Source organism: Cyphellophora attinorum (assembly GCF_001299255.1).
Source record: "Cyphellophora attinorum strain CBS 131958 chromosome Unknown Contig33, whole genome shotgun sequence".
NCBI classification, from domain to species: domain Eukaryota; kingdom Fungi; phylum Ascomycota; class Eurotiomycetes; order Chaetothyriales; family Cyphellophoraceae; genus Cyphellophora; species Cyphellophora attinorum.
The window spans coordinates 107,547-135,152 of NW_017253261.1; the positions used below are offsets into that span (position 1 = coordinate 107,547).

Here is a 27,606-nt window from a genome sequence, read left to right on the forward strand (position 1 = left end):
GCGTCTACCATGGTGCAGGATATTCTTCCTGTCCTTAGCCAGATCACCAGGCACTTCGTCAGTACATCAACATGTGTCGTCCGAGCACACAAGCGCATGGAATTTCGAAAAGTCATCCCCTTCAAGAACCCCGGACTGTTTAAGCTTTATTCAGGACTTTTAGGCGACGCGTGCACCCGTGTGACGGGCGGCCAATCGGCGAATGTGCCTGGGGATCCCGAAGCGAAGAGCGCCGTTGAGTGTCATCCGGTCTCACCGATGGCATTAGGCTTGCTAAGCCATCTTTATTGCCCGTGTAACGTGCAGATGTTGTTCTGGATTCCGTCCGGACAGACACGACTTGGTACTTGATCGAGAGCTCTGGCGTGCTCATTCGCCCCCGGCAGCATTTAACGGAAGTTGAAACTCTTCTGAACGGATGTGTCCAGGGACGAGGATGGCCACCCGACGGCAAACAAACCTGAGTGTGAATGTGCTGTATGGAATCAATCTTGACCATCGGATACACTGAAGATGGGAGATCCTGTATCGGTCGCATCTGGGATCGCGGGTCTTGCCACACTTGCTATTCAGGTCGCTGGTGCTGTCTATGGCTATGTCAGCGCCGTCAAGGAACGCACCAAGAATGTCAGCGAGCTACGTGACGAACTTCTGCTTCTGGGAGGCGTGCTCACAGAGCTCAATGACTTCATCAATAGCGGACCAGCCAAGACACATGAGTTTGATGGAGACAGTGTCTTGCAGAATGCCCTACGAGCCTGTCGCCAGCGCATCGAGCGTATTGGCGACAAGCTCAGGACTCCAGATGGCAAGTTCAAGAGAGCAGTCGAGCGGCTGATATGGCCATTCAAGGAGGAAGAAGTTCTTTCATTGATGGACTCACTGAGGAGGTACCGGTCTACTTTTGCATTCGCGGCGGATATCCAGGGGTACAAGATACTCCTCAAAAACACGACAGACACGGAGAAGACTGTCATAGGTATTCAAAAGCTGGAGGAGCAAATGGCGGAGTTGACAGGCGTGGAAGCTAATGAGAAACGGCAAGCACAACTCAAAGCAGTCCTGGACCTCCTGCCATTGCTGAAGAGTACATCCAATGATATGCGGGAAGTTACGAACGCCGCGCGCCTGCAAGAGATGCGAGAGCAGGAGCGACGCAAGTCTGATATCCTAGACTGGCTGTGTCCCATCGAAGACCTCCGAAAGAACAAAGATTTACAGAACCATCGCACTCCAGGCACTGGTCAATGGTTGCTCGAGACACCAGAGTTTCAGTCGTGGCTTAGTAACGATGTGCAAGACTTGGTCTGTGTCGGCGGTCCGGGTGTGGGTAAGTCTGTCTTGTGCACCAAAATCTTGGACAATCTTGTCGAAAGATATGGTGGTAACGAGGACATCCGCGTCGCTCACTACTATTTTGACTACTCTGAGGTTGATCTGAGGAACGATGTTCACATGATCCGCAGCATTCTACGACAATGCTGTGTACCATGTGCGACCATTCCACCAGCCGTCTCGGAGTTTTACCAGAAGACAAGAGACGTCGAGAAGGATCGGACCTGGTTTCGAAAGCTGCAACGAGTGTTTCAACGCGTCATCTCAACCCATTCCAGCATTTTCCTGGTGATTGATGCTTTGGACGAAACGAACGCCGTGACGCAACGACCTGGATTCTTTCAGGCCATTCAAAGCATCCGTGAGGAGTACGCTGGCCTGAAGATTCTGGTCACGACCCGTCCACACTTGCTGGAAGTTGTCCCTCAGTACCTCCAAAACTCCGCGAGTGTTGCCGTAACCGCTACTGAAGAAGATCTACGACGTTTCCTCCTCCATAAGATCGAGAAGTACCCAGACTGGGAAGCTATATTTGACGACAAGCTGAAACATGAGGTGGTTGAGGAGCTATGTCAAACAGCCAACGGAATGTTTCTGTTGCCATCTCTACAAATCTCCAATATCCTGGAGTCCTCCTCGAGGGCCGACGTCAGACGCTCTCTGAAGTCTCTGTCGAGCGACTTGACCGGTGTCTTTACGTCAACAATCGAGCGCATACAGAGGCTGCCACCGCGCTGGTGTGATATTGCTTTCCAGACTTTGATGTGGCTCTCTCATGCCCGGAGGCCATTGACCATGACAGAATTGCGGCACGCTCTAGCTGTGCAAGACGAAGACGAGGACCTCGACGAAGACGCCCTGATATCACCGAGGAAGATCCTCGAATACTGCAACGGGCTCGTTGAACACGAGCACGACTCTGGCGTTGTACATCTGGTCCATTATACCCTTGAGGAGTATCTCGTTAGCCACGAACACAATCTGTTCAAAGATGCCGAGCTCGCTATCCTAAGGACGTGCTTGAAGTATTTGTCTCTTAGATCCTTGCAAGACGTGTCGCAAGGCAGTCGAGTTCACGCACAGACAGTAATGGCGAGGCGCCCATTTGGCAACTATGCCGCCAGCTACTGGGGCTTCCACGCCCGAGAGATCGAGCTTGGAAAGTACGCAGACCTCGTCTTACCTATTCTTTCGTCCAGTCAAGCACTCATGGCCGTAGTCAAGGTGCGTGACGCGAACACAGCTGACCAGCGGAAATATAACGACCGCGTGTGGCAATGGAGCCACGCTCCAAACGGAGGTGGAGGAATTAGCCTTGCAGTCAGCTTTGGGCTGACAGAGCTTGTGCGTTATCTCATCGGTCAACAGGAAGAGCCGAACCTGACCGCAAGAAACGTCCACGGGTCTTCAGCTCTGCATGAAGCAAGTTTCCATGGGCATGAGGAGACGGCGGAGTTGCTTATTGTGGAAGGTGCCAATATCTTCGACAAGAATCTAGCAAAGAGTACACCGATGTACCTGGCTGTCTCATATGGGAGAATAAGTATGGCCAAAGTACTGCTTAAGTATGGCCACCAGCAGCTCGATGTACAATGCGGAGGTGGCCAGACAGCATTGCACAAGGCAGTCGATTTGGACTCGGAGACGATGGTCCAATTCCTGCTTGATTCGAATGCTTTGATCGGAGCCAATGACGACCGCAACAACACGCCTTTACATGTCGCGGCGTTGAGGGGCTCTTTGGCGATTAGCAAGATGTTGATAAACGCGGGAGCATTCATCTCGGCGCAGAACAGGCTTGGGCTCACACCGTTGGACCTGGCAGCAACAGCTGGACATGCTGCGGTCGCCCAAGTACTCCTCGAACACGGAGCTGATGTGTCGCATAGAGCTCATGATCAATGGACGGCCTTGCACCGAGCAGCCCGCGGAGGACACGTGGATACAGTCGTCAGCTTGCTCGAATACAGAGCAGACCTTCTGACGACCGACATCAAGGGCAACATTGCGCTACATCACGCCGCCCGAGCTGGACATCTCGAGACGGTCGAGCAGCTCATCGGCTACGAGCCCTACTACACAGAACAGCAATTGCTCCAGGTCGACCATGCTGAAGCACGACCTCGGGAGGTCGCCTTCTTTTGCGCCCACTACGATGTCCACAAGTATCTCCGTTCGCTTGAATGGCAGCTGCTTGGGGCGCCGGGCGCGGAGAACAATGTCACCCTGGCCATCGAGCGCGGCGACAAGGATCTCCTGCACAGCCTCTTGCAGCAAGGGATGCTCAACGTCAATGCCACCGACGAAGACGGACAGCCACCACTGCATGTGGCGATCCAGGAAAAACAGGAGGAGATTGCTGAACTTCTGATGACAGCAGGCGCTTCAATCGAGCAGAAAGGCTACCATGGCTGGCGAGCATTACATATCGCGGCCAGCCTCGGTGACGCTGACCTGGTAGACTGGTGCCTGCAGCAGAACGCAGATGTCCACGCCAAAACCTCGACGGGACAGCAGGCAATACACAAAGCCGCTTCTTCCAGATCCCTTCCAGCCGTTCGCCGGCTCCTCGAGGCAGGCGCCAACGTCGAAGCCCGCAACGACCGCGGCATGACACCTCTCCTTGTCGCATCCCACCAGAACGACGTCAACACTGTTCGTGCTCTGGTAAGAGAGTACAAAGCCGATCCGTTCAGTCGAGATCGACATGGCTTTACGGCGATGCATTGGGCGGAGAAGAGTGCGCATTTCGAGATTGTCAAGTTCTTGAGGCAGGAGAAGAAGACTGCAGAGAAGGAGCAGGGGAAGCTGAAGCGGTTTGGGACGAGTAGTAGTGATGTCAGGCTTGCAAGTCGGGATAGCGTGGACACTCTCACGCAGGATCTGCATTTGGAAGAGCTGGAATTGGCATAGTCGAGTTGTGGAAATATAAGTGCAGAACAGAACGTATCCTATCAGGCTGTGCACAGCAGGACGGCCTTGGCGACAACGGGCCACTTCCAGTCACAAGGTCTGCTGTCCGTTGATTCATGCTTCGGAGTCGCTTGTACGAGACGATGCTACATGCACAACCAGCTATCAAAGTCAACACGCCAGGGACAAACCTGAGCAAGCAGTCATCCGGTCTGCCGAAAGGTCGGATCCTTGGGCCGAGTCAACCGGTCTGGCAGGAGCTTCGATGCAGCCGGATGACAAGTACGTAAGTCGCCACCCCTCTGTCTCAATACCACTAGCACCCACTCAAACACCACTCTCCACTCCCATCAGTCGACCGCAGACCCCCAAAGACTCATCCTGCCATACACACAATGTCATCCGCCTCCATCAACGAATCTCGCTCCGCCTCGGAAGCCAAAGTCTCGTCGTGGGGCTTCAACCACGTCTTCACCTGGACTGATCGACCCAACGCACACTACCCACCACACTCCCATTTAGGCCTCACCACGCACTTGATTCGTCGAGGCTCACTCACAATCACGTACCCAGACGACGAGAAGCCAACGAAGGAGACGTTTGGTGTTGGTGCACGGCTTGATGTCGCGGCGGGGAGGAGGCATGAGGTGTGGGTTGGGAAGGAGGGGTGTGAGTATGTTATTGGGGAGTGATATTGGGGGTTGCAGTTAGTCAGAGGCATTACGAGTTCGGGGAGGGGATTGACGGGCGTACATTGCGAGGGCAAGCGACTGCCGAGACGAAAATGTGAGGGTGGTCAAATATGCATTATCCTATTTCTACATCGTAAGTCCTGGCAACCAGTGTACACGACAAACAATATGTCGGAGAAGCACAAGACTTCTGCCAGTCCTCCTACTCTGCTTCGTCATCCCTCCTCGGCGGTGACTGATGCACCATTTCAAACATTTCTGTGACATAGTGGAAGTTCTACTTCTTCGCATCACCAGGCGGACAACATTGCTTTGAATCTGCACACGCGTCTGAGCAGTCCAGCAAACACGTCCGATTGCCCGCATCCGACCTCAGACTACCAGCCTTACTAGCGGTGGCAGTATTTGGACTGACCGCGCCCGAGCCTGCTTGTTGCTCCTCGACAAATGCGTTCAGTGCAGCATTATCTGCTGCTGTCGTGAACTCGGGCTGTATCGTGCTGCTGTGGATACCGTAGCCGTGTAGGCAGCGGCGGATCTCTCGAGCGAGATGCATGTAGCTATCGCTGCCGACTCCTTCGATCGGGCAGTCCACCTTGACATGCAGACTGGCGACCAATTTGGTGTCACTAAGCTGCCAAACATGCACATGGTGGGCTTCGAGGACTCTATCCAGGCTCTCGATGTCGGCTCGAATCTCGTCGATGCTCATGCCCATTGGGACTGCTTGCAGAAGGATGCGACTTGCAGCCTTGCAGAGCGGTATGGCGGAGGCGAGGATGATGACTGTGATGACCAGGGAAACAGCCGGGTCGAAATAGTATCGTCCGGGAAATTTGGTAAGCCAGATGATGAGAGCTGTGATTATGACGCCAATGTTGCCCAGTGCATCTCCCAAGACGTGAAGGAAGACGCCTCGCATGTTCAAGTCGCCGTGAGAGTGACCATGGCCGCCGTGACTGTGACCATCGTGTCCAGCGTCCTTGGGTTGGTTATGATTGTGCCCACCGTGATCATACGTCCTACTCGCGCGCTTCGTACTGCCATAATTGGCGTGGTCGTGGGAATGTTTCGATGTCGAGCCATTTCGACCAATATTGGGGGAGCCAGGTTCCTGCAGGAGTGCCGTTTCCTCATCTGCAGATTCTTCGTCACGTTCTTCTAGCCGTGAAGCTGCTATGATCTCGTTTCTGAAAGATGCCGGGTGGACAGATATGTGGTCTACGGAACCGAAACCACGACCAAATGATCCAGAAGCACGTCTCCGACGGTGGCCTTCGCTCCCACTGACTGATTTTCGATTTGGCGTCTGGGGTGTCTGTGATGATTGTGCAGACAGAGTTGTGGTGTCTTCATCTGATGCTGTGTAGCGTTGTGGTGACTGGGAAGCATTTGCGACGACGACTGAAGGTAGCACATCAGCGATACTGCCATTCTGATCCTTGATCCTGTCGGTTTGCTCATGGCTGTGGCTATGTCCTCGCTCGGCCTCGCTATGCTCTTCTTCGCCGCCGTGTCCGTGGCTGTGATCGTGGAACAGGAAAAGGCCCATTATGTTGGATGCCAAACCGAAGCATCCGACTATGAGGACGAGTTTGGGGTTGCTAACCACTTGTGGCTCGACGAATCGCTGGATGGCCTCCAGAAAGATAGACAAACACAATGCGACGAGGAAGACGCCATTCACCAAAGCGCCCAGCGTCTCCGCTCTCTGCCAACCGTATGTGTACATTTTCGAACTTCCAGTGTTGGCGACTCGGACGGCCCAGAGACCGACGCACAGGGAAAGAACGTCGTTCAGCATATGAAAGGCATCGGCCACCAGGGCCAGGGAGTGTACAGCATAGCCTGTGACATGTCAGTCTGAGCCATCGCGGACGAGAGGAATGACGACGTACCAACTGAAAGTTCGATCAAGAAGAATACGCCGTCGATGCCGAGCAATATGCCTATCCGCTGCTCCTTTGTGAGACCCATCTTGTCTGTGTTCTGTTCCGACCGCCAACCAGGCCGTAGTACGTTGTTTAAAGCCCTCAGCTTTGAGCTGAGGGGAAATTCGTAAAGCGGACTGTCTTTCGGACAGACGCGCCGCTTATGGCGTGCGTCCTATGTGTGGCTATAAACACGATCTTGATCGTGGAGTATTATGGTAGTGAACAGCTGTTGCGAACATGGATGCTGCGTAGGACTAGGAGGTGAAGATGTTGCTGAGAAATGAGGACCGTCCGAGGTTTGTTCGTGGCAATTGCTACTAACTTCGTCACTGCCCGCACCGGCGGTTTGCGCCATCGCAAACACGTGACCAAAAGTGGGGTTTGTTTGTGGGTTTTGGGCAATTGCCTTGGGAGATCAATGGTTGCCTTCTCAATTTAATTCTTCGAAGTGTCCAGACGTCCACCGTCAGACGTGTGGTACTATGCGCCCTTTCAATCGAGGACCTCTGATCTATCAGACGACGCCTTTAGGCTCGACAGCCTTGACAAATCAACCATCCTCAGCGTTCTGCGAGTACAACTGTGCTCTTCAAACTTGTCGTCCCATGGGTTTGTCATTGAGTGGCTCGTCCTCACCACACAACGACGTCTGAGTCGTCGTTCTTGACTTGTCAAGCATCCTGAGCCTCCTTTGACGAGATCTCTTCGAGCTTCTTTCCAAACCACTTCTCCCAAAAGACCTTCTTCATATTCTCATTGTCTTGTGGTACGACACGTCGAGTCTTGATTCCAGCCTTCTTGAGGATCTTCGAGGCCTCCGTCTCCGGCTCCTTTCCGTACTTCTCGATACACTGTTCCTTGAGCGAAGCAGCAGGAATAGGAATTGCCTCTTTGCCGTCGCCGGATTCCGCAAGATAGATCTTCTCAGACATGTCCACCCAAAACTTCGCGTCCGCCTCGGCGTCGACTTTGATCATGAGGTAGTAGACCCCTGCCAACTACCATAGGTTAATGTTTGAGTCTTTGACGGGTTCATTTTGCTCCTACTTGATCTGGCTGCAGCTTCTTCAACCATGTCTTCCACTTCTTCGCATCCATCCCGGCATTGAGGTCGGCCATGAAGTCATCGGGAAATGTCCTGAGATTGACTGGTCAGAATGGGATCCAGAGGTCATCAGCTAAAGGACAGACTTACACTAAGGCGTTGCCTTCGCTATCAAACTCTGTGTTGTCATATCTAACTTGCGACATCTCGGACCGGGTGTCGTTTGACATGGCGTCGTTAGTACGAGACGGCGACATCTTGGAGGGATGGGTAGGGGTGTGGTTTGAAGTGTCAAGTGAGAGTGGAGGGGGAGAAGGAGATATTTATTGCTCTTGATCATCGTTGTGACTCAGAGCGTGCGATTCATTCACGTCGCCCATCGATTGATCAGTGAAGACACTGAACCGAGCTCCATGAAAACGACCTCACTTCAGTCGCACTTCATCCACGCTTTGAAGGGCCGGCTGGCGCAGCGGCCTGACGGCTTGCGTAGCACGAACCGCGCAACGACTTTCAAACGATGGTGTACAAGGGTACTCGGGATGCCGTCTGACATACCAGGTGCCTCGTAGCTTGACCGGTCAAGTTTCTCGGTACTCTGTGGCTCACTCTCTTATACCATCAAGCAAGTCAGCCCTTCGATAGTTGCCTAATCCAGCCCAGCACAGCACTCCACGAATCCTGTCCAAGGACTTTCTTCAACTTGTAAGGTATGTATATGTGTAGCTCTCGAGACTTGCGTAACAATCGACACAAAGGTCAAGCTGGAGCAGGTTATTTCAGCAGCATAGTGTCAACGGCCATTACGTCAAGCCAAGTTGAGATCTGGGTTCGACCAGGATAACGAGTCAGCTTCGCGCGAAGATCCCAGTTCGAGTCTGGGTGCTGCTCTGGCATACCTTTTTGCTTTTTGCTTTTGCGAGAAGGACGGGCAGCAATCGTTCATCAATATTGACAGTCGATTCTGTGATAGCCAATAGCACTCGGTACAATAAATTTGACACGCCAGGGAAGACTCTGCACTGAAGACTTGTCCAAGTCGTGGACCCAAATGGTCTTCGTATTCTCGAATGGGTAACTGGCCGAGACTCTTCCAGCAAAGCACGTGCCTGCCATAGTCGTTGAGCCGCTGAATGCTTTCGTTGAGATCCGTGCTCATCATGTGTATCTGACCAGAAGTAATGCCATTTCCAACACCATGTCTCCGTTCCGTGATGCCAATTGACCCGATCTGACCACGTTCATGAGAACACTGGGATGTCGCTCGAGCTCCTGAAGCGCATCGCTTTGATACACTACCTCGTACACAGCGGACGTCGTGGTCCCTGATACGGTCCGAGCACCGTCGGCAAAAGCCCGCATACTATCGTGACAGCTTCTGCCGCTTAGGCAGTGAATCAGGCACCAACTCATCAGCCATCTCCTCGTCACTGTCGTCGCCAATATCAATCTCGTCACCACTTTCGCCCAGACTGCTAGCGCCAGACTCGTCTTCTCCATCCAGATCCATGCCACCATCCTCGTCCAGATCCTCATCAGGCACAAGCAGTTCGTCCTCGTCATTCTCAACCCCATTCGTGACAGTCTCCTCGTCGTCCAAATCAGCGTGACTTCTCTTCAGCCCCTTCATTTTCCGTGTCTGTAGTTGAGATAGATCCTGCTTGCCCAAGTGAACACGGCCGATCTTGTCTCCGACCAGGTCTGTCTCGATGTTCTTCTTCGTGCGCGCCTCGTTCGGTCGTCTACCGTGCTTCATGGCCTCTTTCATGACTGACTCATCAGCTTCGCGGAAACGACCAACTCTGAAGTCAAATATAGGCCCAACTGATTCGAGCTCGACTCGTGGCACTTTTGGTGACGTCGACTTCTTCGTGTTGACTTTGTACCATCGTAGATGAATCACCGGTTTGTCTGCTGGGTCATCCAATATTCTCGAGTTGTTGTTTGCTCCCTCGCCGGCGGCGATCATGAGAACGTGCTGTAGGCCTGCAACGTCGACACTCGGAATCTCCTCGCCCTGGAACAGGTCAAGCAATTGTGATCGAAGAGTCCTGAACACTGCAGCTCGCTCTGATGATGACTCGTCCTCCCATTGTGAGCCTGCGAAGAGGATCATTGGCTTCATCTCTACACCAATGTCTATCCGTCGCTGGACCTGGATCAACTCCGGTGGGGTTATGAGCAGCAATTCGACCATGTCCAGTACTCGATTGTCGAACGCTCTCAGTAACGTGACATTGTTAGGTCTTTTCTTGGTGTGTGTGCCGAAGACGACGATACCACACTCGTTTTTCCCAGCCAGAAACTCCAGAGATTCCGCATTCTCGAAGGGATGTATGTTGTCGTTCTTCTTGTTGAGTTTGGTCGAATATGGTTGTGTCAGTTTTGCGATCGTTGTGAGGCATGTGGCTAGTGATTGTGGGCATTTGGTGCCATGAAGGAGCAGGACTCGTTTTCGCGCTTCTATCTGTTGAGGCTCGCGTGCTTTCACGATCCTAGCCGTGCGAGCATTTCGAGGCTTCACTTCTCTGAGCAGAGACATTTTGTGGGATCTTAGGTCTTGTCAGCGCGATGACAAGCGATTTGAGGCGCAACGCTGCGTGTAGACGACGAATGTTGACCGCGACAGGTTGCTGAAGCCTGAGGGCACCTGATTGCGCAGCATTCTGGCCTCGAACTTTTTTCGAAGTCTGACGAATGCGGAGAAAAAGTTGGAGGCTCAGGGCGGAACCTACTTGTATTGATCACCATTGCTCTACCCGCCGGCATCACTTCATCACTGTCGAAACAGTTTTGCTTACGTCCATTTCGCGGGATACAAAAGTCACACTTGCATCGATGTTGGAGACGGCTTCCGGGTTCTGCGACTCTGACCCTATTTTTGAGCCATACGCACCTGCTCTGTGATACTCGTGAAGCTACTCTGGGTCTCAAAGCGACGACATTGGCGGTGCTTCGAGAGGATGAGATTGACAGCCCGATGTTGACCGGTCTGATTAGACGTCTGCGGCAGTGTACCGTAGGTACTGGGTCACCAACACACAGCGATGTCCCTCCCAGTCATGAATTGTTTATTGGGCCGCCATGCTAGCTGATGCCTCGAAGCGTGGCTCGAATGCGACTGAAGTGAGGTCGTTTTCATTGTGCTCGATCCAATCTTCACTGATCTATTGATGGGCGAAGTGAATGAAATCAGAACATCGAATTCCAGGGATGATCGACCGTTATAAATTGCTCCCCACTTTCCTTCTTCTCCCTGCTGACTCTTCAGACACCACACCCTTTCCCTCCCAGATGTCGCAGCCTAGTGCGGGCGAGGTCGAGCCCGGGGATGCACCATCCGAGTTCTCGCTGGCTGATATCGATGCTGGTGAGGTCGAAACTGACAGCGACGATGAAGCGTAAGTTTGTCCTGTCAACCCGTGATCTAGGATGATCACCTGACCTGTCAATCCCAGGTATATCATCGATCAAAGCGACCAAGTCATGGCAGAGAAGAAGGCCTTGCCCCCCAGGTTCGGAGACATGGATTAAGTGGACGAATGGCTTCTACGGAGGTACTATGACGATCCCAGGGTTGTGGCTTTCGCAGAGGGCATGTCAAACCAAAAGCTGACTCACCACATGCAATCGATGAAGGGAGGCAGAGGGCTTACATATACCGCTGGCATGGAACGTGCCCAAAGTCTGCATGTCGCTGTCAACGAGGAAGATCTGAAAGCAGGCCAGGTACGTAGAGCTTGACCCCTGAAAGATAACCCAATGACTGACCTGCTGCAGTGGGCAATGGTCCTCGCTCTGAAGACTTACTTCGAAAACGAGCCCAAAGGGGAAATGTGGCGGAAGGTGTCTGAGGCGCTGTACGAAGAGACCTTGCGCAATGCCACCGGCGAAAACAAGTTCGAAGGCGTTCTTCTCATTCCTGCTCAAACGCTTGAGAGGATGTATACAAAGCAGAAAGCGCGTGGCTGGTCAGCGTTGCTGATTGATCGCCAAATCATGACTATCGAGTATCCTGAAATCAGGGTTGGACCGGTCAGAGAGGAAAGCACGAAGGGCTACTTGGAGAAGTGGTTCGCAAAGGTTCCATGGGCACGCTTCTGGGAGGACGCTGAGGGACATCTGCATATCCAAGGCGAGGACAAGGACGGCTTCCTGTGGTGAAGTCGAGGTTGCAGTTGACTGGTCCCAAGGACGACAAGTTCGAAGTAGTGAACAGCTTGAGGCTTTGGACGTTATACGGATTGACAGGTCAATGGGACGCCAAGTGCGATGGCGATACTGTAGTCTTTCTCGAAGGACGATCAAGATCGATGACCAGTCAAGAGCGTTCACCGAAAGCTGTCGTCTGAATAGGCAGAGGTTGCCAGTTGACAGGTCCATAGGACGACAAGTTTGAGAAGAGTAGTCGCGTTCTTCGGAGAATTTAATTCGCAGGCTTCGCGTCCTAGCCTAGAAGATCGCCCAACTTTCCGTGCATTCCGGCTCCTTCAGGATTTGACTAATCTTAGGCTCGTTTGTTCGTAAGAGCTTACCATTATTGCGCCATGAGAGGCATATATGAACGGACTTCGCTCGCTCAGTCTGTTTGCATTTGTTTGTTCTTGCCTTCGTGGAGATGCAGACACTTTGAGGTGCTCAATACTACTCCCATCAGTTGGCGCGTCGTGGGCTTCTACACAGGTACTGACGGCGATCGTCAGCTTGTGGACCTGATCAGAGCGATCGGATCTTGCAAACCCACGGTGCAATGTGCCGGTCTCCATGTCAATCGCAGTGAGCCCGAACACATCTGGCATGCTCTGCGAACGCGACAACTCGTACGACAATGCAAATCCTAAATGGCCATGGACAGCAAATACTAGCCGACGATTACAATCTCCAGCTCAGTCGTGTCGTTGCGGCGAGCACTGGGCGCCTGCAGGACACAGTCTGGACGAGGTGTTACCAGAACATGTATAGCACGTTCCGAAATGACACGAAACGCGACTCGTATTGACTCCTCAGGATGCAGGTGAGATGCATCCTCGGGATAACAAATCCACCTCCGAAGCCCTTCCAACAAATCATCTGCTCGATGGCTCTCCCAAAACTTGCTCCGAAAGGCATCTGGTAAGGTGGGCTCCGAGTGTCTGTCGCCGTCACTGAGACTGTTCTTTCTGCATCAGACACTCGGTCTCTGTTCCCGATGTTCGAGGCCCATATGCTCAGGGCATGGCAATCACTGACAGAACCGACTTGTCTATTGGCGGCATGAAGCAGCAAGGAATTGTGTGGCAGTGCACACCCCCAAGCATGCCATGCACGATATGGCCTTGGATTCCCCACCCTCTAGCAATGATCGTCTTACTTGGCTACAGCAGCTCGTTTCCGGTTTCCCATTCCTATTCGACGATCTCCAACTCGGCAGAATTGATTAACGAACTAGCAACGATCATACCCGGCTGGCACGAGCGCATGCTCTTGACGAGCGCACGGCACATGGTTCGCTGCTGGGCATTTGCTCCACATCCACGCTATCATGGAGTCATGGGCCATTGCCAGGCACGCCAGGTCGCTTCCACAGACTGTTGACGTCTCATCGCAGACATCCAAGCGACGATCAAGCCTTTGAGCTCGCATGGCTACCCTTCTGTCGAATGTCCGTCGCGAAACAGGTGAGCTCGAGCTCTTCCTAGACAGGAAGCTCTGGTGTATTCCCCACATCTATCTCCTGCATTGGAATTTCGGCGCGATTTCCAGCATTGAGCCCAAGGTCTCTGACCTTCCTTTTCATCTGTCTGTCGATCGTTGCGCCCACCTGAACCTACCGTCGACGTCGCGGATCGCACAAGTCTTCTCCTCGCCATGGCGTCTGGTATACCATATACGCCAAAACCTGCGACCGACATCTTCACACCATATCAGACGGACATCGACCGACGGCAATGCAAACGCACAGTGCCGATGAAGGTACTTGCTCTGGGCTTGGGACGCACAGGTACAGCATCGTTACGAACAGCGCTGAAAGAACTGGGCTACACAGACACATATCACATGCTCTCTGCCTCAATGGAGAACCCGCCGGATAGCCTTTGCTGGCAGGATGCTTTCGCTGCAATATACGAGGGAAAGGGAAAATTCGGTCGCGAAGAATTCGACGCAATCCTCGGACATTGCCAGGCAGTCTGCGATTGGCCAGCAATCGCATTCTCAAAAGAATTGATTGAGGCGTACCCAGAAGCGAAGGTGATCATCACAACCAGAGATGTCGATACATGGCATGACTCGGTGCTGAAAACGGTCAACTGGCGCAACAATGATCCAGAATTAAAGCTCTTGGCCAATATGGACTGGGGAGCGGGGCTGTACCAGCCAATGCTGGCTAAGTTCTTTCACCACTTCTTCAAGGACGATTTCGAAGGTCAGGGAAAGCAGATATTCAATGACTACTACCAGAGCATACGTGAGATGGTTCCACCTGGTCAGCTTCTTGAGTACAGAGTCAGCTCGGGCTGGAGGCCGCTGTGCGAATACCTCGGACACCCTATACCAGACGTTCCGTTTCCACGGTCGAACGATGCAGATGGCTTTGTACAAAGATGTCGAGCACAGAATCGGAAACAAGCTTTGAACGTCATCTTCAGGTTGGTCGTGGTGAGTCACAACGAGTGCTATGATAAACGAATCAAATGCTAATGTTGTCGCAGGTCGGTGTTCCCATCATGACGGCTGCGCTCTCAGCCGGACTGGCATACAATCATTACTTGCCCAAGATCGTTCTGCCGCCCCTTTCGATATTCAATGCAGCAACTGCATGAGATTGCGGACCTTCTGTTCACAGCACGGAGTCGGGAGTCATGTCTAAGGCAGCAAATCTGCTTGTAGCGGCGTCCTTCTACAATGCAAAAGGCGTGGGGAATTGTGCTTTTTTCGCAGGCATCACCAAGTCGAGGTATCATCGAAATCGGACTTCTATAGCAATCTCAAAATGTCCGGTACTGTCCATGTCGTCCAAGGAAAATTCGTGGCTTCGAAGCGCATGCCGTGTTCGTGTGCTTTCCTTGATCCAGTGTTTGCTCGTCTGGCGTTGATTTTGGCGCGGCGTGGCGTTTTTAAAGCTCGCTTGCCTAACCGCACGGATGCCGGCATTTCAGAACCCAAAGGCAAGATCGTACCTGCTTTGCGACTGCATCATCAACTGCGCAGCATGTTGAGGTTCAGCAAGCAGCAGCGAGGGAAGACTGGTAAGATCATTCAATCACTTGTAAAACCTCGAGATAATATAATTGCGATCTCCCTATCATTACCAAGCTCCATGCCGATAGCCGGATGAACTTTTCGTGGATATGCAAAGCCGTGTGGCGCATGCTACTTATGCAGCTAGCAAGGATTTCGTCTCTGAATCGCAGATCCATTTCGTGGACCAGTCAACGCGACCAAAGACACTCCGAGGTGGGATTCAGGGAACAGAAGGACCTGAACGTCAGTGATATGGAGGCCATCTGAGCGGTCAGACGAGAACAAGATTTTTCAACTAATTGTTACTTTGCTGTGCCTCACGCCATGTGACTTCGTTGTCATGATAGCCTGCGACAGTATAGCTACTCGTCACAACAGCACTGCGACGTCTTCTCCAGAGACCGTCATAGCTTGACCGGCCATTCTCGATTTTGCACGAGTTGCATGCTCCAAGCTCAAAAAACTCGATCGTCGAAGCTCAGATGAGTCCGTCCTCGAAGCCCAGGTAAGTACACCATTGAGGCGCGGATGCCCATATACCAGGAGATCAGGTGCGCCCGTTCTCGAGCATCAGGTGAGTCCGTTTCCCATGTCATAATGAAGGATTGAGGCTGCTGAAGAGAGCGGTAGTTGAGAGGAGACCAAATCTGTTCTAGAGGAGTATTGCGAGTAGCTTGAATGCAGTCCATTCACTTCGCGCAATAACAGATCAGTGAAGACAAGATTTAGTCGCAAAGCTTCCCATGAGAACATATTCATTCGAGTCGCACTCTTCGACTTCGATCTCTATGGGGACTTCCTTCTTTCGCGATCTGCTCTTCGTTTGACACTTCTAACACCTATCCTATCACCCATCCAAGATGTCGCAGTCTCGTCATGACGAGGACGAGCGAGGGGAAGACACATCGTCCGAGACGTCGCAATCTGACTTTGAGGTTGACGAGTCAGAAAGTGATGGCTCAGACGACAGATGGTATGTTTGTCTGTTCAGTTTATGGCTCGGAATCCTGGCCTGACCAGTCAACCCTAGGCCAATGCCTGCCAGCATTGAAGACATGGACGAAGTAGACGAACAGCTCCTTCGACACTTTCTTGAAAGTCAACCCTGGCACACTCCTATCAGGCAACACATCAAAGACATGATCGAAGCGGACAAATGGCTCCTTCGATACTACCATGAAGATCCAAAGATCAAAGCCATGGCGGATGACATGTCAAAGGAAGATATCACCGCCTTGATCCAAAGCATGGAGGGTGGCGAGTCGCTCGACTACACAACAGGCATGGCTCGTGCGCATAGCTTGCACATCACTTTCAAACAGCGGGCGCTGAAGGCAAGCCAGGTAGTAGCAGAATCGTTCGATCAATTGACGTGTCATAGACTAATCTGATGTAGTGGAAACTGGTCCGCCAACTCAGAATTGATATCAAGCGTCAGCATGCACTAATGCTATCAATTGGCATTTACCAGGAGGACGAAGACAAGTGGTCAATGTTGTCTACGAGGCTGCACGAAGAGACCTTGCGGAGGAATGGCGAGGGTGAAGAGGTCCTTCAAATTCCTGGCGAGTCGCTTCGGAAGATGTGGGCAAAGCAGGAGAAGTTGGACTGGCCAGAGGTAGTGGGAGAAGACATATTGAAGGAGCTTGATGAACTCAAAGCCCGACGTCGACAGGTCAACCCGCAGTAGAGCATGAAGAGCTGTCTCAATGATCACGGGCAGGCGTCTTCTCAGCCGACGCTCACGAGGGTTGAGTAGACAGCTATGCTCAAGCCAAGCGGACTGGTCAAAGATTAGAAGGGCTCGAGATGCTATATCGAAACGTTGTTCTTGAACAACGACGAGGAGCCATCCTGATGGATTCTCAAGCTGGTTGACGATTCAAACGCGTCGACGTTAATGGCAATGTTGGTTGAAGCCGAAATCCGGGTTGAGAGGTCCAGTAGACCAGAAGTGCGCCCAAGATGCTATTTTCCTTCATCAAACTCCGGAGCATTTTCATGTAGTTGAACAAGCGAGTTTGCAATGAACGTCAAGGACTCAAGGATTAGATCAGTGCCTCCGCCCGTGGCTGCAATGGCAGATCTTGGGAGTTCCTTGGTCGCTTGGCTGCGTCTTCTTATAGGTCACAAATGTGGAAGGTGGTGACGACGACGATATTGGCAGACATGGAGTGCTCCTGATTGTCTTATTCGTCTCTCATTCCACTACATTTCTGCTCTGACCCGAGACCTCAAGTGCGCACCGGACCTCCCATACCTAAAAGCGCTTCTTCAAGATGCTCGGGAGTCGCATCGTATGAGGAGTTGTGTGAATTGATAGTATGGGCCTGCGTGATCACGGCATCGTGTATCGACGATCTTTCGTAGCTGCGTGTGTGCACAAGATAGCGGTTCCGCGCTAATCATGGTCCTGGTAGCCCACGAAGCGTGCTTGGAGACTGCAATGCGAGCGTGGGTCACAGCCGGCGGCAAGGAACACGAGCATGGCGGCTCTTGGATCTTTGAGTCATGACAGCTCGCTACGCTACCTTGTACCTGATTGCACTGTAGTGCCTTCAAACCTTATCCCCCACCGAGGATCCTGGTAGCTGGGTGGTGTGCACGTGTTTTCGTGCGTGTAAAGAAAGTGTATCAACAAAGGTATCACGATCGCTGTACTGTATCCTCGTTACCGGCACATAAGGCCGATGTCCCTACCTTTCCAATTCTTCGGAGCATTTCGACAATGCCAGATCAACCCTCAGTATCTCATTGTTGTCGGCGCAGTATACACCCTGTAGCAGTCAGCTATCGTGCGCGACAATTTCTCGGGACTTGACGGCGCCACAGAATGCCCACTCACGGCACTCCGATGTTTCGAGCGTAACGCCAATTGGAATACCAGAACCAGTCATAAATGCAAAGGCGGCGCCAAAGCGACTCACCTAAGTATATCCCGATCACATCGCGGTGGGGATGATACAGTATTGCTGGGTCGACACCAGACTCTTGGACTATAACGCGCAAGACCAGCAGTTGTCACTACAATTACTATAACGCCTTCACCGGAGCGCTTTCTGGGCCTTCTAAGCTCTCCCAAACTCAGAATCTATACCCAGCAGCAGCTGGGATCCCCGTGAACACAACCATCGCCACGCCGCAAACGACCCTCGGGTGCATCTCAGCCGACCCGCACAAGCCAGGATGGCGCCAACTCGCCCACCGCCACCACCCTCCTGGTCCAGCATCCCAAACAAAGCCCAACTCCTCCTGATAATGTCCGTCCGCATAGCCGACTTCTTCCAACAAGCCGCGCTTCAAGCTTACATGTACTACCAGCTCAAATCCTTCGACCCCTCGGCCCCGGACAGCGAGATCTCGTTTCAGGCCGGTGTCCTCCTCGGCGTCTTTACCGCCGCGCAGATTTTTACTGGTATCGCATGGGGACGTATCGCGGACTCCAGCACGATGTGGTGTGGTGGGAGGAAACGCGTTATGATGTTGGGGTTGTTGGGCCAGGGGGTCGCGTGTTGTGGTGTGGCGTTCTCGCGGAGTTTCAGAGCGGCTGTAATCTGGAGGGGGCTTGGAGGAAGTATTAATGCGACAGTAGCGGGGCCAGGACAAGTCTGTCTGAGGCAACGCCAAAGAGGTATCATTCGAGGACATTCTTGATTTTGCCGTTAGCCTGGAATCTCGCGAATATCTCTGGGCCGGTTGTTGGTGGGTCGCTGGCTGATCTCGGGGCACGGTATCCGGGATGGTTTGGGGAGGTGAAGTGGATGAGGGAGTTCCCATATGCGGTGCCGAATTTGTTTTGTGCGTTGGTGTGCTGGGCAGATGCGCTGTTTTTGTTTCTGTGGTTAAGGGAAACTCTGGCTGGAAGAAAAGACAGAAGTGACCTGGGCCTGGAGATCGGTGAGAGGATCAGCAGTGGGATGCGAATGGTGTTCTTCACACGGACGGGATATCGCCAAGTCGGACAGGATGATATGGACGCAGAATTGCCGCATAGCACATCCGGATTCGACGACAACGAAGAGTCTGCGAGCAGATCACTGGCAGCTCTGTCCGCGAAAGAGGAGACAGATGTTCGAGACACCGGACTTCTTGGCCAAGAGCACGAGATACCGCCCCGAGCTTCGTTCTACGATACACTCACCCGCAATGTCTTCTGTGTCCTTCTCACCATTGCTTTCCTCGATTTTCAAATGGGCGGCTTCACGAGCTTATGGACTGTTACACTCTCCTCTTCGCGACGCACGCCGGCCGATGACAAATCGATCAGTCTCCCGTTTCACTTCGCTGGCGGCCTTGCGATGTCACCAGCAACGATCGGAGTCGCTATGTCCTCGCTCGGCTTTGCAGGAATCCTCTTTCAACTCACCGTATACCCACGAGCTATCGCCAGGTTTGGGCTGGTGCGGTCACTAAGATGGGCGCTCTTCGTCTACCCTCTGGCGTATGCGATCGCGCCTTACCTTTCCCTATTGGTCAACCACAGGATCTTGCTGTGGCTAGGGATTGTTCTAGTCGCATCATTACAGGTCGGCGCTCGGACATTTGCAGCACCTGGAGTGGTACTGTTGACGAACAATGCCAGCCCGAGTCCGCAAGTGCTTGGAACAGTACATGGTATGGGAGCTGCGACGAGCAGTATGTTCCGGACGGTGGGACCTATTGTGGTCGGCCATTGGTACTCACAAGGACTGGAGGAGGGAGTCGTGGGCAAAGCGTGGTGGCTGTTGAGTCTTGTTGCGTTAGTGGGCGTTGTGCCAAGTTATTGGGCGAGAGACGGCAAGTGACAGATGCAAATAGCTCTTCGGATAGTGTGTCGAAAGTAGACAGTGAAGCTTGTAGCTCATGGCGACTTTTGCCTCACGCGAGGGGTAGTAATCGAAAGCTTCCAGCTTCCTGGACAGGCTGTCTCGGTTCAGAGATTATACCTCCAAGGCAGACTTGCAGACATATTGGCCACGGTCCCGAACACAAGCCTGTTGAATCTTCTGCCCGGAATCCTTCAGCATGGTCGAGTCGTCGTCGAATCGAGTCGTGTCCGCACCTACTGACGAAAATATGTCGTCGAAGAGACGCGTACCTAATTATGAGACAATGACGCCCACGATTGCACGGCCAGCAAAAAGCAAACTTTGAGAATGATGCAACAGTGTGTTCGATAATGAAGAAGAAGGCTGTCGGAAGCGAAAGCTCAGGCACGGCTGCAACCCCCCCAATGAATTCAGCGGATTCAGCCTTGCAGGCTTCGAGTTGGATTTGGGAGGGCAGATACGTGGCTTCCTTGTGGTGGCGTCCTGCTGCGCCTCGCCGCCGATCTGGCTAGCGGCTGCCTCCCCTCATTCACGACTTCCAGGCAGTCATCATCGATTTCTGGTTCTACCTCTATTCTACCTGCACAATCATTTATCCATCGATCGCGTAGCTATTCGATACTAGACGACTGTAAAGTTCTTCAGAAGCCGAAGGCGACGACTTGCAGCCGACTGCAGGAACGACTAGGACGAGCCCGCCGAGCCCGCCATTGTGACACCTGATCGTGCTACGCTTCCGAAGCAAGATGCCGGCCGTACTGGAACCCAGACAGTATGGCACAGGCTAGTAAGTCCTCCTCTCCGCGTCTTTGCTATTCTCGCTTCAGGGCGCCGCAGACAGCCGCCAGTATAGAGCTAGTGCCCTGCAACCCTGGCGGTATTGCAAATGTTGCCCATCACGCTTCTTGGCAGCAACCTGCCCAGATCAATATCTCATCGTTCACTCGAGAAACAAGCTAACAAAATGGTCAGCTGCTATGACTCCTTCGGCAACGTCGGTAGCTGTAATTCAGCATGGTACGATTGGGGACGTTGGGTTGCGTTGGCGGTAGTCATTTTGGGCTTCATCATCCTCTTCTTCCTCTGCAGCTGCATCTCCGCTCGTCGTCGCCGTCGTCGCGGTCTTCAGCCAATGTACGGAACCGGATGGGCGGGAAGAACCCCGTTCGGTCATGGACAGGCTCAGTACAACCCTCAGTATGGTCGCCAGCAGTACCCACAGCAGGAAAACAATTACGTGCCTGGACAAGGCCAGACTGGAGGATACTACGGTCAGAGTTATGCGCCTCCAGCGTATGCCCCTGAGAACAGGGGTTATTTCGGGCAGGACAACACTGGAAGTACGAACACCACTCAGGGCGTGTACGAGATGCAGCCTCCGGCGCAGACTTATCAATCACCGGAGGTGCAGGGAGGGAAGAAGTGAGGAAAGTTCCCGATCGACGGACGGATTGATCATTTGCTGCGCTCGTCAATGAATGTGTATAATTTTGAGCCTTGGGCGTTTGTCTTGGGACGTGTGGGCTTCGTTGTGGCCGCTTTTAATATGCGCTGGAGGACTCCGGCTAGTACCATCATTTCGAGCTTTATTATGTCGGCAAGACGGAACACGGAAGCTTACGATGACGACTTTGAGAAGAGAGTAACACTGAATAAGTCACAGCACTCCTCCCGGTTCCTATGTGAATCTTTCAGCACACGCACATTGATCTTACAGTGATCTGTATACCTTGGCTTCGAGTCGATGAGCAGAATCCGCGGATTCATCGCTAAGCAATTTTGAGCCGCAACTTTCGAGGCATTAGTCGGTCCGCATGTTTGCCTTGCGAAAGTTCCCAGCTTCCTGCCCTTTTCCGAGATTGACATGACTGACGAAAGTTCCCTAAAACAGCATGATCGCGTGACGGCGAACGGCAAGCGCTTTTCCGTGGTCAACCGATGTGATCCGTACTGGCTCAGTCGGTTCTCCTACAACGATGCCGCTAGGAGTACTGATCAAGGCGTCTCTCAACACTAGGAGGAATGACGGCAAGTAAGAAAGCATTTGTTGCTCAACACCTGCCCCCGGGCTTGTCTTCTATCTCTTCTACTTTCCCTCACTCCCGTTCAGCGTCCTCGAAACAGTCCTCAACACCAAGTGCGTGAAAGCAACAGCAATGCGAAAAAACACTCGCGGCTCTCCGCCCCTCCTGCTGCTCCTCTTGCTTTCCTTCGCACATTCAGTCACAGCACAGCTGCAGCACTACCAGGGTTATCCAGCCTGCGTCAAAAACATCAATCCCAGCTCTATTAGCGCCTCAGACCCAACCCACTGCGCCGACGTCTCCATCTCGGACACGAATGCATGGTACACCTGTGTCTGCAACAACAACACTTTCATGCAGGTATCGACCGCAGTGGTCCTGCGAACATGCGGATGCGGCGACTTCTCATCATTTGCCACGGCCGTAGCGAATAATTGTGGGATGGTTGATCCGCGAGCGCCATTGGCCACGGTACAGGCGGTTGTTCAGTTGGGCGACCCGGATGGCATGTGTGCTGCTGGTGAGGCGACGGGGCTGCAGAAGACGAGCAATCAGTACGGACTGATTTTTGGGATCATTGGTGCTGTGGGTGTAGCGAGCTCGATCTTAGGCTGTACGTTCTGGCAGTGCTGTAGGAGGACTCGGAGACAGAAAGCGGCGGTTCGCTATAGTCATGAATGGTATACTTAAGAGCCCGACGGGGCCAAGGAGTCAGCAGTGACACAGAGCATCAATGGGCGGGCAGATACTGCTTGGATGGTCGGGTGGTAAGCATGGCATCGGTTGTCAGTGAGATTGGGCTGTGCTATATACTGCTCGTCGGATTTGCTTTATAGCTTGCGATGGCGTTGAGGGAATCTGAACAGTATCATGATGCACCGGAACGTAGTAAGGTTAACACATATCACATTCGGACTCTCCTACTCGTAGGAGTCCTTGCTATTTCATTCCCCCGGCCACGACTGCTATTGCTGCTGTTTTCCATGTGCAAATCCCACGGCAGCAGCGATAACGTTAGCGACGACTGCGCGACACCATCTGCAGCTCAAAGAGCCGAGGTTCCAAGAATGCGGGTCTGGATTTTCCCCCGGTTTTCACATGGGCGCTTTTCTCGGGGAAACAACACTGCTCACATGAGGGCCAGCGGGAACGTGCTGTGCTTCCTGTTTCCGCATGAGCTTTACAACTTCCTCAATTCGTAAACTACTTTCTAAAGCAACTCGAACTTTGAATTGATCTGTGTCTGATCCTTTTGGGTCCACGGCTGATCGAGGACTGCGCCCGGAAGTCCTCCGCACTCAGCTTTGTCCCCGGACGTCATCTTTCAGCGCATGGCTGGTGCTTGAACAGAGCGGGCCCGAGACGTAGACTCCTACGGCAATCCCAAGACAAGTCGACGTTGACTTCCTCATCCTCGAAGCGCATTGCTGCTCGGAGCAGTTGAGCCTCCACTCTAAGATCATCCTCCATACTTCGATAGCCACGCCTCATCATCACCACCACCTCCACATACACGCCCTTCACAATGGACGCCCTCGCCCAACAAGTAAACAACATCCTCATGGAGCCCGCCTACCGGCCGCTCCTCGCGATCCTCAAATCTGCCCGCAATGGTGCCGTGTACGGCGCCAAAGTGCGCTTCCCACATGCACTGGTCATGGTGTTCCTGTTTCGGTCGGGCACGTTCCGCGAGAAGATACGCTTAGTGTACAAAGCTACCCGGCAGCACGCGAAGAACCTGGCCACATTTGCGGTGATATACAAGACTTGTATGCTGTTGTTGAGGATTATTGGGCCGGAAGGGAGCATCAGGAGTAACGATGCGATGGGTGGGAAGGAGGGACCGTACGATACGTTTCTAAGGTACGTATACCCATGAACCTGGGATGGGGGAGACATCCGTTTCCCGCTTCAGGTTCTTCTCGATACATCTTCTGTCTGACAAAAATAGTGGTGCTATTGGAGGGTACATTGTTTTTGGCCGCGGACGTTCCGGCGCATCAAGCGTGAACCAACAGATTGTGATATACGTCTTCGCACGAGTGGTGTTGGCTCTCGCGAGGTTAAGTCTAGAGAGTCCGAAGTTCACCAGCACAACACCTACACCAACTTTCTGGACGCAGAGGTTAGATGAGAGCACGAAGAACCGGATACGAGAACACGCCTGGCCAGTGTTCGCAAGTTTCTCCTGGGCTATGGTCATGTATATCTTCAGATTCCAGCCTGAGAGCATTCAGCCATCATTGCGCAGTTCGATGCGATACATGTAAGTGAACTCCTGTGGGACTTGAATACGGGTCAAGCTAATAGAGGTGGCAGATACGTGAATTGTGATCAGTGGGATTCGTGGAAGACGTTTTTGTGGCACAACACTTGAAAACCATGATTTCGACGGGAGGACGTGTGTAGGACTGCATAGATTATGATTGCAGGGTGATCTGCTTCTATGGGAAAGCATTTCGAGGCGTCAGGGGGATTACGAGACTTGCATTCGACAGCATCGGACGACATGAGTGCGGTCGAAGACTACAGTGCGACGCGGGGATTTGACTGGAATACGACTCTGATGCCTGGTCTCGGCTTTGTCAGCGATGAGGCGAGCGCGGATGCAACTGCTTTTGTTTTTGAGTACAGACCGCACCAACCTGCCCATGCGGAGGAGCTCGTAGTAGAAGCAGTCCAATTCATCCAACAACAGCGCTGGGTCCGAACCTTGCATCGATCTTTGATCAATCCACGAACTGTCCAGGTATCGTCTGCTGAGCAATTATGCGGTATCTGCCGTCTTCTCCTCCACCTCCTTCCTGCTCTTCAGTATCTCGTCCACGACGCCCAATTCCAACGCCTCCTCCGCACTCAAGAAGTAATCCCGCTCCATGAACTTCTCAATCTCCTCTACACTGAACTTCCTCCCCTCTCCGCCTTCCCTTGCCTGTCCCTTGTCCCCCCTCGGCGTCAAATGCTTTTCGTAAATCTGATTCAACTTGCCCCTGACCCGCAGAATCTCCTTCGCATGAATCGCGATGTCCGCCGCTGTCCCAAAATAGCCACCACTGGGCTGATGCAGCATGACACTGGAGTGCGGCAGACAGAATCTCCGACCAGGACTTCCGCCTGCTAGTAACAATGAGCCCATGGAGGCCGCCTGGCCAAGACAAATCGTCGTGATTGATGGCGTTATGTATTGCAGTGTATCATAGATGGCAAGACCTGAAGTCACAGACCCACCAGGGCTATTGATGTACAGGTTTATGGGTTTCTGGGGGTTGTCGGCCTCGAGGAAGAGGAGGGAGGCAGTGACTGTGGCGGCCATGCGCTCGTCGACTTCGCCGTAGATGGCGACGATGCGCTCTTTAAGTAGACGGGAGAAGAGGTCGGTGGTGTGGTGTTGACCGCCTATGCTTTCTGTTACGAAAGGTACTGGAAGCCACGATCTGATCGGGGTGTGAGCGGGCTCCGGGCTGCGATTGCTCGAAGTGAAATAGTTTCGGCGGGCGAGCGATGGATTGAGTCGCGCCAGGGTTGGGACTGCCGTTGTTGGTCGCAAGATCATGGCGAGAAGCTCCGGTGGGAGCGTAAGTAGGCTTTTCATGGTAGCTGCTGTTGGCTAGCTCACGTCGATTGCAGAGAACAGGTTGTTGGCAAAATGCTAGGCTGCGATGGTTGAGGTCGCGCCGGCGGACAACTTGCAGTATCCGTAATTGCTTGGCGGTGAAATGAGGATAATTAAACCAGCTCGAATGCTCGTAACTTGGTAAGTATGGCACCGCGAATGGTCAATCGTCCAGCTTTATCATGACTTCATTTTCTTCGTCACTACATGAAAATGTTCCAGCTATAAGATACCAGAAATGCTTCTTGCTTCCAGCATCTGACGATACAAACCGGCCACCATCCATCGACTATGGACAATGCCGAGCATTTCCTTGATGCTCTCAAATGCCTCTAGATCGGCATGAGTTTTTGCACTTCGATATCGGCGCGCAAAGAATATCCCCGACCGATAAAGCGCGTCAAAGCAGAATGGTGTATACTCCACTTCGCCGCAACGTGATGATGTGCATGCTGTCCGCGCAATCTTTAACATTACAGCCGCTATTTCCGATTCAACTGGCGAGCTGTTCAAGGCGTGGTCATGAGACTGCCTCTGTGGGCAGCTCGCTGCGCGTTCGGGATCATGCAGGAGCAGTCGTGCACTGTAACAAGCAGTAATAGGACTACAGACAGTCATGCCGCGCATGCGGGCTTCTTGTAAGGCCACACTTGTTAGGGCGGCGGCGGTGTCGTCTAGGGTTTTGGCCTCTTGTTCGTGAAACTCTTCAGGGCTTGATCTATCGTTGATGTTCTGCAGTATCCGCTCAAGGAGAATCACTGCCTGCGCAGTTAGACAGAAGCGGCCCATTGCTGCCGAGAGTGGCTCTGATAAGCGATGTGGGGAGACTTCAGTCTGTTCCGCCATGTCCCACAATGCGTCGTCTGCAGGCAGTGTCGCATCTTGGCCGGGACAAGTCGCCGCTGGTCTCCTGTCTGTGAGACTCAGACTCAAGTATTTATCCAGCAGCAATACCGTCCACCAGCTCCTTCGCTGTTCCTCGAGTTCGATATTGCTTCGTGGACAACCTGCGCCCTTTTCGATGGATCGTCCGAGACCCAGTGCATTTCCATAGCGAATACCTGTCCCAACAGTCATGTACGCGGCTGGATATATTCCATGGCCCATCTCATACGCGGCAATCAGGAGCATTGCCTGGAAAATTCGAAGCTCGAGCAGACCAGAGTCTACAGCTGCGGCCACATTTGCCTTGAGAGTGGTATAGAAGGTAGACCGTGGAGTTGGACCAGATGGCGCTGTTGTTAGCAGTTTCATTGCGGCCAGGAGAATGATATTCCATGGCCATGCCGAGCCCAGTGGGTTCAGTATCCTTTCCATGAAGGCTTTTCGGAATAGAAATGGCATCCATGGGTGCGTTACAGCGAAATAATGAGAGACAAATGAGTGATCACTACGATAGTCGCCCAGATAGCTCACTAGCGCCGGGTCCAAACCGAATTGCACCTCAGGTAGCTGACCGACTGAGCGACTGAGTAGTGCGTAGTCAAGGTAGTATGTCGCCGTGATACTTGTCTTGTAATCTGTCGTCGACAGCGGAGACGGATCGTCGCGTGAAGGTGACTCTGAGTTATTTCCAGAGTTGGTCAGCGCCATGAACGAACATCTTCGGCCGCGACGCAAGCAAAGCGCACATGTTGGCCGCTGTTTGTCGCATTTTTTCCTGAGATGCCGACACTGATCGCACGAGAGGTGAGAGCGCGGGTACGGTTGGGCAACGTCGTTGCTCATTGCGCGCATAGGTCTGGCTAGACGAGTGAAATCAGGAGGGGACCGTGCACCAACTTGAAGACGTCGTCGGGGAAAGCGTCCGCCCCGCTTGCTTGTCGGACAGAGCGACCAAGCCCGTCTATCTGCGACTTCCTCCGCTCCGCCCGCTACCCCGATCGTTGAATACATGTTCTTTGACACGTCCACGTTCTGCTTCATTGGCAATCATTACTATTCATGATGTTGTGGGCAGACTCCATTGGAAATGTGCTGCAGATATGCCATACTGTGCTTTACGACATCGTGGGTAGCTC

The 27,606-nt window shown here is 52.8% G+C and overlaps 12 protein-coding genes across 12 annotated transcripts; 8 read left to right on the top strand and 4 right to left on the bottom strand.

The window, feature by feature from the left end:
* Positions 1 to 513: 513 nt before the first annotated feature.
* Positions 514 to 4,248, top strand: AB675_8891 (Ankyrin-1; the record flags this gene model as incomplete). The annotated part of the gene is made up of 1 exon (XM_018149376.1): positions 514 to 4,248. One exon carries the CDS (start codon positions 514 to 516, stop codon positions 4,246 to 4,248), a length of 3,735 nt encoding a protein of 1,244 aa, XP_017996140.1.
* Positions 4,249 to 4,643: 395 nt separating this feature from the next.
* Positions 4,644 to 5,038, top strand: AB675_8892 (uncharacterized protein; the record flags this gene model as incomplete). Its single annotated transcript, XM_018149377.1, has 2 exons — positions 4,644 to 4,917; positions 4,956 to 5,038. 2 exons carry the CDS (start codon positions 4,644 to 4,646, stop codon positions 5,036 to 5,038), a joined length of 357 nt encoding a protein of 118 aa, XP_017996097.1.
* Positions 5,039 to 5,217: 179 nt separating this feature from the next.
* On the bottom strand, positions 5,218 to 6,917 carry AB675_8893 (Zinc/cadmium resistance protein; the record flags this gene model as incomplete). Its single annotated transcript, XM_018149378.1, has 2 exons — positions 5,218 to 6,788; positions 6,839 to 6,917. The coding sequence occupies 2 exons, from the start codon at positions 6,915 to 6,917 to the stop codon at positions 5,218 to 5,220; spliced, it is 1,650 nt and encodes a 549-aa protein (XP_017996110.1).
* A 628-nt stretch (positions 6,918 to 7,545) lies between these two features.
* On the bottom strand, positions 7,546 to 8,176 carry AB675_8894 (uncharacterized protein; the record flags this gene model as incomplete). The annotated part of the gene is made up of 3 exons (XM_018149379.1): positions 7,546 to 7,872; positions 7,922 to 8,012; positions 8,070 to 8,176. 3 exons carry the CDS (start codon positions 8,174 to 8,176, stop codon positions 7,546 to 7,548), a joined length of 525 nt encoding a protein of 174 aa, XP_017996111.1.
* A 1,106-nt stretch (positions 8,177 to 9,282) lies between these two features.
* Positions 9,283 to 10,461, bottom strand: AB675_8895 (uncharacterized protein; the record flags this gene model as incomplete). The annotated part of the gene is made up of 1 exon (XM_018149380.1): positions 9,283 to 10,461. The coding sequence occupies one exon, from the start codon at positions 10,459 to 10,461 to the stop codon at positions 9,283 to 9,285; it is 1,179 nt and encodes a 392-aa protein (XP_017996192.1).
* A 752-nt stretch (positions 10,462 to 11,213) lies between these two features.
* AB675_8896 (uncharacterized protein) lies at positions 11,214 to 12,083 on the top strand (the record flags this gene model as incomplete). Its single annotated transcript, XM_018149381.1, has 4 exons — positions 11,214 to 11,320; positions 11,378 to 11,434; positions 11,495 to 11,648; positions 11,700 to 12,083. The coding sequence occupies 4 exons, from the start codon at positions 11,214 to 11,216 to the stop codon at positions 12,081 to 12,083; spliced, it is 702 nt and encodes a 233-aa protein (XP_017996084.1).
* A 1,683-nt stretch (positions 12,084 to 13,766) lies between these two features.
* On the top strand, positions 13,767 to 14,719 carry AB675_8897 (uncharacterized protein; the record flags this gene model as incomplete). The annotated part of the gene is made up of 2 exons (XM_018149382.1): positions 13,767 to 14,555; positions 14,609 to 14,719. The coding sequence occupies 2 exons, from the start codon at positions 13,767 to 13,769 to the stop codon at positions 14,717 to 14,719; spliced, it is 900 nt and encodes a 299-aa protein (XP_017996162.1).
* Positions 14,720 to 16,000: 1,281 nt separating this feature from the next.
* On the top strand, positions 16,001 to 16,830 carry AB675_8898 (uncharacterized protein; the record flags this gene model as incomplete). The annotated part of the gene is made up of 3 exons (XM_018149383.1): positions 16,001 to 16,113; positions 16,171 to 16,483; positions 16,537 to 16,830. 3 exons carry the CDS (start codon positions 16,001 to 16,003, stop codon positions 16,828 to 16,830), a joined length of 720 nt encoding a protein of 239 aa, XP_017996168.1.
* Positions 16,831 to 18,326: 1,496 nt separating this feature from the next.
* On the top strand, positions 18,327 to 19,924 carry AB675_8899 (uncharacterized protein; the record flags this gene model as incomplete). The annotated part of the gene is made up of 2 exons (XM_018149384.1): positions 18,327 to 18,714; positions 18,807 to 19,924. 2 exons carry the CDS (start codon positions 18,327 to 18,329, stop codon positions 19,922 to 19,924), a joined length of 1,506 nt encoding a protein of 501 aa, XP_017996147.1.
* A 770-nt stretch (positions 19,925 to 20,694) lies between these two features.
* Positions 20,695 to 21,374, top strand: AB675_8900 (uncharacterized protein; the record flags this gene model as incomplete). The annotated part of the gene is made up of 2 exons (XM_018149387.1): positions 20,695 to 20,735; positions 20,921 to 21,374. 2 exons carry the CDS (start codon positions 20,695 to 20,697, stop codon positions 21,372 to 21,374), a joined length of 495 nt encoding a protein of 164 aa, XP_017996116.1.
* A 2,123-nt stretch (positions 21,375 to 23,497) lies between these two features.
* Positions 23,498 to 24,242, top strand: AB675_8901 (Peroxisomal membrane protein 4; the record flags this gene model as incomplete). Its single annotated transcript, XM_018149388.1, has 2 exons — positions 23,498 to 23,835; positions 23,924 to 24,242. 2 exons carry the CDS (start codon positions 23,498 to 23,500, stop codon positions 24,240 to 24,242), a joined length of 657 nt encoding a protein of 218 aa, XP_017996136.1.
* Positions 24,243 to 24,739: 497 nt separating this feature from the next.
* AB675_8902 (ATP-dependent Clp protease proteolytic subunit) lies at positions 24,740 to 27,178 on the bottom strand (the record flags this gene model as incomplete). The annotated part of the gene is made up of 2 exons (XM_018149389.1): positions 24,740 to 25,534; positions 26,198 to 27,178. The coding sequence occupies 2 exons, from the start codon at positions 27,176 to 27,178 to the stop codon at positions 24,740 to 24,742; spliced, it is 1,776 nt and encodes a 591-aa protein (XP_017996150.1).
* Between the last annotated feature and the right edge of the window lie 428 nt (positions 27,179 to 27,606).